At 53.1% G+C, this 10,238-nt stretch overlaps 1 protein-coding gene across 1 annotated transcript; it reads left to right on the plus strand.

The window, feature by feature from the left end:
* The first annotated feature begins 1,703 nt into the window (after positions 1-1,703).
* Positions 1,704-2,639, plus strand: LOC128138374 (olfactory receptor 14A16-like). Its single transcript, XM_052779666.1, has one exon. It carries the CDS (start codon positions 1,707-1,709, stop codon positions 2,637-2,639), a length of 933 nt encoding a protein of 310 aa, XP_052635626.1. The 5' UTR covers positions 1,704-1,706.
* The last annotated feature ends 7,599 nt before the right edge of the window (positions 2,640-10,238 follow it).

Here is a 10,238-nt window from a genome sequence, read left to right on the forward strand (position 1 = left end):
GGGTGAGTAAAGGTAGGTGGAGAGGAAAAACCAGAAGTTTGAGAATGTAGCCATACATGTGGCCACCCCAGTGTGATGTGCTTCCTGTATAAAGACAGGACAATGAAAAGGTGATTCTTGCACCTCATTCTTTCAGATAGGAGAAATGTCACTGCTGAAAGAAGCATCTCTCCCCAGCTGAGGAAGGGAAAATCAGTGATTGCTTCAGCCTGTTTGCCAGCAGGTTCCCCTGGAGCCCCAGGGACACCTGGAGGGAGCCCAGAGGAGGCAGAGAAAGTGCTGCCTTGGGCTGGTCCTCTGCTGCTGAGCTGGGCTGGGCTCCTGGGCTGGAGGGAGCTCATGGCAAGCAGGCAGCACTGCAGAGAGACAGCTCTGCCCAGGAGCAGCTCCTCTGCAAAGCGCAGCAGGGCTGAGGGCACTGCCTGCAGGCACCGAGGGGAGAGGAGGGAAGTGGTGGGAGAGGATAAAGGCAGTCTGGGGTGGGAGGAGAGAGGAGAGCTGACTTGGAGAAAAATCTTCACAGCCCTTCACAGGGTAAGTCTCTGGCTGCAAGGCAATGCAGTTGTGGTTCCTGGAATGACCTCCTAAAGCTGGCACATTCCACAGCCTATGGGATGTGTCAGGAAGACTCTCACGGTTTCTCCAGTGTAGAGAGAAAGGACGTGCTTTGGAGCACAGCTTCCCTGCTGCACCCTCAGAGGGACAGGGCATGTCAGCTGCCTTCCCCTGGGGATGGCTGCAGAGTGTGAAGGTGGGTGTGCAGCCAGGGGTGCCCAGGGCTGTCCTTCTGAGCAGGGTCCTTGCGCCCCAGGGGGCTGTGTGTTCGGGCAGGGTCTCTGCCACCGGTCAGGGTAAGTACTCAGCCTGCCTGGGGAACGCTAACAGCAGAGTGAGAGGAAGCTGTGGGTGGAAGAAGCAATCCCCAGCAGGGCAGGGTCCTTCTGCTGACAAGAGGGTGCTTTGTGGATCAGGGCTGCTCACATCTCTAGATCACCCCCAGGACATTTCCAAGGGCATTTTTCAAGGGGAAGGTCGAAGCAGTGATTGCTATAAAGTTAAGGATCTTTCCTGAGTCTGTGTTTTCAGTTTCCTACTCTTGTGAAATTTTTGAGACAAATGGAAAAGGATCTGTCATGCTTGAACAAGTCCCTGAGACTCCTGAGCTGTAACTTGGAGTGATCAGTAAGTCTGATAGGAGCCTCCTGAAGTAGAGCACAGAGGCTGAGAACAACTGCCTGGCTGTGCTGGTGTCTGGCAGGTGGCATGCACAGCTGGGTAAGGGTAACTCTCTCCTGAGTGCCCAGCTGCCTCTAACCTCCCCCCTGTCTCCTAAACACTCTTTTGATTGTGGTTTCTTATCCCTGGGAGTGCAGATGCTGACAAGCACTTTTACATTAGGAGCAGTTTCCTCTGACCAATTCAAACACCAGGACTGACCCCCTGACAGACAACGTTCCAAGAAACCCACTGCTGCAGAGCAGGGCTGACTCCTTGGCAGCCAATGGGCAGAGGGCCTGATCCTCACGGCACACTCAGCCAGCAACTACCAGAGCTCCATCCACAGAGCTGAGGAGAGATCTCGCTGAAATGGAAAAAAATTCAGTGAACAAGTATTATGAGAAATGGCTTTGATTTTAATCAGAGGATAATCCCCTAATTTGTCACTGCCCTTGCCTCCTTCAGTGCTCCACATCCAGAGACAGCAGATGTCCAACAGCAGATCCATCTCCGAGTTCCTCCTCCTGGCATTTGCCAACATTCGGGAGCTGCAGCTCTTGCACTTCTGGCTCTTCCTGGGCATCTACCTGGCTGCCCTCCTGGCCAACGGCCTCATCATCACCGCCGTAGCCTGTGACCACCGCCTCCACACACCCATGTACTTCTTCCTCCTCAACCTCTCCCTCCTCGACTTGGGCTCCATCTCCACCACTGTCCCCAAATCCATGGCCAATTCCCTCTGGGACACCAGGGCTATTTCCTATGCAGGATGTGCTGCACAGGTCTTTCTGTTATTCTTTTTGATCTCAGCAGAGTTTCATCTTCTGACTGTCATGGCCTATGACCGCTACGTTGCCATCTGCAAACCCCTGCACTACGGGACCCTCCTGGGCAGCAGAGCTTGTGTCCACATGGCAGCAGCTGCCTGGGGCTGTGGGTTCCTCAATGCTGTGCTGCACACTGCCAATACATTTTCACTACCGCTCTGCCAAGGCAATGCTGTGGACCAGTTCTTCTGTGAAATCCCCCAGATCCTCAAGCTCTCCTGCTCAGATGCCTACCTCAGAGAAGTTGGCGTACTTGGGATCTCTGCCTTTATTGCATTTGGGTGTTTTACTTTCATTGTGCTGTCCTATGGGCAGATCTTCAGGGCTGTGCTGAGGATCCCCTCTGAGCAGGGGCGGCACAAAGCCTTTTCCACCTGCCTCCCTCACCTGGCTGTGGTCTCCTTGTTTGTAAGCACTGGCCTTTTTGCCTACCTGAAGCCCCCCTCCATCTTCTCCCCATCCCTGGACCTGCTGGTGGCAGTTCTGTACTCAGTGGTGCCTCCAGCTGTGAACCCCCTCATCTACAGCATGAGAAACCATGAGATCAAGGATGCCCTGAGAAAACTAATGACTGGATGCTTTCAGAAGCAATAAAGTTCCTGTTGTTTTCTGCATAGTACTCATATCTCATTACAGGCCCATCCTGTCTTCTGGTGGTTTTTTTAGGGTAATTTTGGGTTTTGAGTGCATTTTTTGATTGCTCTTTTTGCTATGTTTTACTTATCTGAATTCTTTCCACAAAGAAATGCCTTTATTCCTCCGGTTTCTAATCCAAAGTTTATGCAGCTTTTGTATGCCCTAGGGGCTGTGCAAATGAGGAGCCATACCCTCTGTGTGTTTAAACAAAATAAAGGGCCCTGCAGTGACTTGGTTTTTTTGAGATCCTTCCTGCAACACCTCTGCAGCTGCAGGGAGCAGTGCCTGTGTGCAGAGGGGAAGAAGAAAAGAGTCCCGGCACAGCAGCATTGCCAGGGAGCACCAGCGCTTGGTCTTTCCCGAGCTGCTCTCTTCCCACTTCCATGCTTTCCTTCTGAACCCTTGGGTTGGTGGAACGCCTGAGTGCTCTTCAAGCTTGGTTGCAGTCCTGCTGTGTGGCAGGCCTGTGACCGCAGGCAAGGACAGGCAAAGGGCACTTGTGTGACAGAGCTGGCCTCCATAGCAGCATTTCCGTCATACAAGGGGATCTCCTCAGGCCTGTGCCACGGATGCCCCGCACTCCTGGGGCTCAGCCCTCTCCACCCCCGAGGAGCTGCTGTGCCCTTCAGAGGGTCTGGGGCTGTGGGGTGAGTGCCCAGAGCTCTGCCGCACCCTGTGGTGGGCACTGCTGTGGGGCCATGCCAGACTGGGCTGTGCTGGGGATAGGGCAGGGGAGGTGGAGAAAGGTCAGAGGAGGTGGGAAGAGTTCATGGGGAGCTGGTCTGTGCTGGAAAGTGCCCAGGAGAGAAAAATATCACTGTATAGCTTGCAGTGTGTGACCATGCAGGGGCAGGACTCACATGGGGGTTTTGTCGTTCAGAGCCAGGGCTTGTGGCAAGCATGGAAGACATGAAGGTGTAGGGGAGAGGAGGAGTCTGGTCTGTGCCTTTGGTGGTGTGGACAGACAGGGAAGGTGGCTTAGGGCCTTTGTCACTCCCAGCATCTCTTTTTGGCCATTTGCAGCACTTGGCGGTCACCCCAGTTTTACAGGTGAGTTTTGCTGTGAGGCTATCTCCATCTTCCTGCTGGGCCAAGGGCTGGTCTGGGGGAATGGACAGCCCTTCCCAGCCTCGCTCCTTCCCCAGACCCTGGCAGACACTGGAGAAGAGCTGTCTGCAAAACCCCATGTAGGACAAGGCTGCGGCAGGGCATGGGTCGGGTGCTGGGGAAGCTGCAAAAGTAGGAGGGTCATGGGGGAACTGTGACCTGAAGGCCGTCATAGGGATCACAATGGGGGGAACTTTCCCACCCCTGACTCTACCTTCTCCCATGCTGTGCCTGCAGAGTGGGGCTGTAAGACCACGTATGGGCAGTGGGGCTGGGCCAGCATAAGGACAGGCCATTGACATGGGCCATGACGCAGCTGCCAGGAGGTGTCAGCAAGGACAGGTCCAAAGCAGGAATTTCTGTTGCCTTTGTTGTGGAGGTATGTGTGTAGGAAAAGAAAAGCTCACCTGGAGATGCTGGTGGCAAGGGAATTCAAAAGCAAACAGAAGAGCTTTGGTCACATCTGAGAGACCAAGGCTGAACAAGGAAAATGCAGGGCTGCTGCTGACTGGGAAAGGTGGTTTAATAACAGCAGACACAGCTGGGGCTGAAGGAATGAATGCCTGCTGTGCCTGAGTCTTTACTGAAATGGTGTCCAGGCCCCTGTGCTCAGGGAAAGGCTTCAAGGAAGAGGAGAGCATGCATTGGCATGAAACTCGGGAAATCCCACAAGGACAGATGCCAGTCTCTCTCCCTGCAGGGGACTAACCCTGGCAATGGCACAGGCGGGGGGCTGCCTGGCTTTTAAGGAGGCGTTTTGGAAAGGTCTTGGTGGACAGTGAGATGGACAGGATGCAGCCGTGTGCCGTGGCAGCAAGGAAGGACAGGAGCACCCTGGGCTGTACAACCAGTAGCATGGCCAGGTGATGGAGGGGAGGGATTATACCAAACACTGTGTCCAGATTGCAGATCCCAGTACAGGAAAGATGTCGGCAAGAAGGAGCCAGTTTTGCAAAGGACCCTCATAATGGTCCAAGGCAGGAGCACTTTACCTGTGAGGAGAGGCTGAGGGAGCTGGGCTTGTCCAGCCCGGAGAAAGGAAGATCTTGGGCGAAACATGTAGCAGCATTGCAGTGTTCCCAGGAAGACTGAGTCAGGCTCATGTCCATGGTACAAGACACAAGCACAAGAGGCAATGGGCTGAAAGAAGGGGGTTAGTGTACATACACAGAAATACATTTCCAGCATTTCCTTTTCCACGTGCCTCCCTCACCTGACGGTGGTCTTCCTCTTTATCAGCACTGCCATGTTTGCCTACCTGAAGCCCCCCTCCATCTCCTCCCCATCTCTGTACCTGGTGGAAGCAGTGTGTATTGTGGTTGTGTGGCAAGGTTTGGGTAGCGCGAGTGTTGCAGGCGTGGCTTCTGTGAGAAGCTGCTGGAAGTTTCCAGTATGTCTGACAGAGCCAATACCAGCCGGCTCTAAGACGGACCTGCCGCCGGCCACGGCCGAGCCAATCAGCCATAGTGGTAGCGCCTCTGTGATAACATATTTAAGAAGGGAAAAAAGTTGCAGGACACACAGAAACGGCAGCCGGCGAGAGAGTGAGAACATGTAAGAGAAACAACCCTGCAGACACCAAGGTCAGTGAAGAAGGAGGGGAAGGAGATGTTCCAGGCGCTGGAGCAGAGATTCCCCTGCAGCCCGTGGTGAAGACCATGGTGAGCTAGGCTGTCCCCCTGCAGCCCATGGAGGTCCACGGTGGAGTAGATATCCACCTGCAGCCCGTGGAGGACCCCATGCTGGAACAGGTGGGTTCCCGAAGGAGGCTGTGACCCCGTGGGAACCCCACGCTGGAGCAGGCTTTTGGCAGGACCTGTGGATTTGTGGAGAGAGGAGCCCACAGAGCAGGTTTTCTGGCAGGACTTGTGACCCCATGGGGGACCCACGCTGGAGCAGTGTGCTCCTGAAGGACTGCACACCGTGCAAGGAACCCATGCTGGAGCAGTTCGTGAAGAACTGCAGCCCATGGGAGGGACCCCACGCTGGAGCAGGGGAAGAGTGTGATGAGTCCTCCCCCTGAGGAGGATGAAGTGGCAGAAAATGATGTCTGATGAACTGACTGTAAACCCCATTCCCCATCCCCCTCTGCCACTGCGGGGCATAGGTAGAGAATCTGGGAGTGAAGTTGTGCCTGGGAAGAAGGGAGGGGTGGAGGGAAGGTGTTTTGAGATTTGGTTTTATGTCGCATTACCCTACTCTGGTTGATTGGTAATAAATTGAGTTAATTTTCCCCAAGTTGAGTCTGTTTTGCTCGTGATGGTAATTGGTGAGTGATCTCTCCTGTCCTTATCTCAACCCACAAGCCCTTTGTTATATTTTCTCTCCCCTGTCCAGGGGAGTGATAGAACGTCTTTGGTGGGCACGTGGCATCCGACCAGGGTCAACCCACCACACAGCGCTATACTCAGTGGTGTCTTCAGCAGTGAATCCCCTTATTTACAGCTCGAGGAACCAGGAGCTCAAGGATGCCCTTAAGAAAGTGATTTCATTGACATTTTGCAGCAGTGAGAATATTAACACCTCTCTCCACAAATGTTTCCCAGACTATCTGATTCTAGGCGGGGGTTTGTTGCTTTTTTTTTGTTTGATGTGTCTTCTTGTGGTTGTTTTTTTTTCTTTTTCTTTTTTTAATATCATTATAATTATCATTATTTTTTCATTCATGGTTTTTATGTGTCCCCACAAATATTTGCATTTGCATCACTACCTCTCAGTCATGTACCTACTTTGCATGCATAAGTGCACCTAGTGCCCTTATAAAAGTATGTTTAACACTGGCTCAGAGTTAGCCTCTCTCGTAGCAGCTCTGTAATCAAATGGGATCTTGCTGGTGCCCTGCTTTCATGCCAGGCTCTTTCTCCAAAGAGGCCTGAGGAACTGCACCCCTGAAATTCCTCTTCCTCCATGTGTTCAGGACTAAAAAGCTTAGTGTCTGTTTGTGAGCTTTAACAGACACAGGACTGGATTTAGGAGTCACCAGCTGGTGTCTGATGACAGGCAAGATGGTGAGTGTAATTGAGGGATGTACCCAGGGCTTTCCACAGGTGACATTAAGGACACTCATCCTCTAGGAGGGGAATCTGGAGGTGCCTGGAGAGCACAGTGGTTCTTCCAGGACTGCATGTTGCCAGGGTTGAGTGGGTAGAGAAGAGCTCTGCACAGATGGGGTTTGGGGGCTGAAGAAGAGGAAATGTGCAGACCTCCTCTGGGCACTCTCCAGTTCCTCCCCACCTGTCTACAGCAGGAATTCCCACCGAGGGACACACTAGTCTAGGTGCGGCCACACTGCGGCTCCCTGGAGGGAGATGAGAACTCCGGATGCCTGGGGTGGCCACGCTCCTCCTAATGCGGCCCTAGATGCAGTTGACCTTGTTCATGGTGAGCATGCACCACTGGCTTGTATGGTGTCCCTCGTAGTGCTCAGGTCCTTCTCATGGGGGTCACTGCTCAGCCAGTGCGGACCCAGCCTGCCCTGATATATGGGGTTATTCTTCCCCCTGAAGCAGGACTGGCCACTTCTCTTTGAAAAACTTGAGAAGTTTCTATTGGCCAAATCCCAGAGTTTCTCAGGGTCTCCCTGGAGTGAAGCTCCATTTTGCTGGCTGTTAATATTTGTGTGCAGATGGCTCACCCCGGTTGTGGTGAGCCATCAACACAAGATCACAGCGTGAGAAGTTGCAGGACACTACAGCTAATAAAAGGAGTTACTGGGTTTGTACTGACCAATGTAGGAATCAGCACAACAACCATCTTAGAAAAACCACACGAGGGTACAAAGCCAGAAAAGCCAGGGCCAGCGGGGAAGGAGCAGCATTGGGCTGTTTGTAGGGGAATGTGTGAGGATGATCAGAGGAGAACTTGGGAGGGAAAAGAAGGAAAAAGAAAACCAGAGGTTAAGCTCAGCTATGATGAGGCCTGCTTGGGGTTACCTGCCGAGCAGCCCTGCCTCCATGACTTCAGTGGGACAAAAAAGCCACAGCTGATCACTCCAAACATATGTCTTATTACTTCCATGGTCATGGGGAACCTGAGCGCTCTCCCTACCATCATCAAGGGAAGATCAGTGGTGGAAGAAAATGCACAATCGTTCATCCTGGAAAGTGTCTCGGGAGGTCTGTAAGCCAAGCAAAACCACTGTCAGTGGAGAAAAGAGAAACAAGGGCTGGGCTGTTTGTCTGCTAGGCTGTGTTAGTGGAAAACTTAGGCCTCTATAGACATGCATAACAGTAGTGATCTCTCCAGGAGCTGAGCTGAGGCTCTCCATTTATCCAGGAGCTGGCCTTGGGATCCCCTCATCCCTCCAGTTCCCCCACGCACAAACACACACACGTCTCTCTCCAGCACAGAATCACAGAACCACTGAGGCTGGAAAGCAGCCAGCTTCCACCTTCTCTGTGCTTCCTCTTCATGCTTGATTTTTGTCAGGAGCTCCTTTCTCACCCACACCAGCCTCCCGCAATGTTGCTTGACTTCCTGCATGTCCCGGTGTACTGTTCTGGTGCTTGAAGAGGAGATCCTTGACCATCAAACAGCTCTCCCCTCTTCTCTGCAGGACCATATCCCATGGGATACTGCCAAGGATCTCTCTTGGCAGACCAAAGCCTGCTCTCCCAAAGTCCTGCTCTTTGCCTTGTTCCCTTCTCTCAGGAACCTCAACTCTACTTTCTCACCCCTGACTGTTACACCCTTGCCCAGCTCTTCCTTGTTTCCAAGGATGACGTCCTGCAGGACACTCCCCTTCACTGGCTCCTCACTCACCCTTGTCGGGAAGACATTGTCAATGAACTCCAAACACCTCCTGGATGGCTTTCACCTTGCTATGTGTCCCCTTCAGCAAATGTTGGGATAGTTTAGGCCTGCCACGAGGACCGGGGCCTGCAAACAGGAGACTTCTTCCAGTTGTCTGAAGAAGGCCTCATCTACTTCCTCTTCCTCATCAGGGGCACCAGAGAAGACATCCACCCACCACAGGGTTGCCCATGACCCTTCAGCTCTCATCTGACTCATCGTCCATTCCCAGGCAGAGCTCCGCCTGTTCCTGCTGCTCTCTGCCATAAAAGGCAACTTTGCCTCTGGGTCCAGACCTATGGCCTTATCCCTACCAGACCCCCAGGACCCCACAGTTTCTCCAGGAGAGGGGATTTGTAGGGGCCTGCAATTCCTCATGCTGTTATCTTGTGGGAGACACCCCAATCAAGGTGAGCTGCACGCAAACATGAAAAGCTGGCCAAATGGTTCTTCAGTCCACGGGGACCTTGAGAAAGTCTGCGGTTCCGCAAATGGAAATCACTTGAAGTTTTACAAGGAGAAGTGGCCAGTCCTGCATAGGTGGGCGGCAGGGGCGTGTGGGGAGAATAACCCCATACATCAGGACAGGCTGGGACCTGACCGACTGAGAGGTGACCCTGAGGAGAAGGGTCTGGGCACTACGAGGGATGCCCTATGAGCCAGTAGAGTATGGACACTGTGAACAAGGCCACCTACATATGGGGCTGCGTTAGGAGGAGCGTGGGCTTCCCAGACAACCTGAGTTATCATGCCCTTCAACTCAGCCCTGGTGTGACCCACACACAAGGGTGCGTCCCAGGGTGATGCTCCCCGTTTTGGAGAAGTAGGGAGGAACCACAGAGTGTGGAGTGGAGGTCTGCCAAGGTGGGGTTTGGGACCTAGTGCACATGGCCTGTGTGGATTGGTTGAGGGACCTGGAGTTCTTTGGCCCAGTGGTGTGGAGACACCAGACAGTATAGGAGTAGCCTGAGCGTGCTTCCAGGGATGGTGGAGGTTTTCTTTGTAGTAAGAGACAGCATGAGAAAGAACTAGTGCCACAAAGGGAAGCTGAGGAGGCCCAGACTGAACACAATGTCCCTCAAAGGGCAGTGCTGTGGTGTAAGAAGTCACCCAGAGGGAGACGGGATCAGCCCAAGGCTTTGTGTTTCAGGGAACAGCCAGTGAAGGTGGAGAGATCAGTGAAGATATAGAAATGCTGGGCTGAGAGTTAGGTGGGAAATAAAGATGAGTGTCTGCAGCCTGAAGGGAAAGAGGTGCAGGCATTGGACAGTGTAGGACAGGCTGCAATAGAGATGGCCGAGGTCTCTGGCAAGGCTGAAAGGCCCAAAGTCTTTGTCCCCTTGGCTATGGCAGCTGTCTCTGCCACCGAGGCCTACCAGGAGGAACTATTTTGAGGCTCTGGACTGGGTGCATTGGGAGTGACAATGCTGAAAAGCTTTTTGATGTCACAAAGTTGGATTTAATCTTAGAACAGAGTGAGTTCCTACTTACCCATTGCTGTAGGGCAGGAGTGACTCCTGCAGAGCCCACAGCAGAGCCCCCCTGCTCCCTGGGTCACCCTCAGCCAGCACCAACCACAGCCCATGAAAGGGACGTGACACAGGTGAGGCAATATCAGTGGGACTTCTGTGAGACATGCATCAGGTTTTATTTAGAGAA

Source organism: Harpia harpyja, unplaced genomic scaffold (assembly GCF_026419915.1).
Source record: "Harpia harpyja isolate bHarHar1 unplaced genomic scaffold, bHarHar1 primary haplotype scaffold_39, whole genome shotgun sequence".
Lineage (NCBI taxonomy): Eukaryota > Metazoa > Chordata > Aves > Accipitriformes > Accipitridae > Harpia > Harpia harpyja.

Excerpts from the sequence above, each read along its gene's own strand:
- LOC128138374 (XM_052779666.1), top strand. The coding sequence starts at position 1,707 with ATGTCCAACAGCAGATCCATCTCCGAGTTCCTCCTCCTGGCATTTGCC.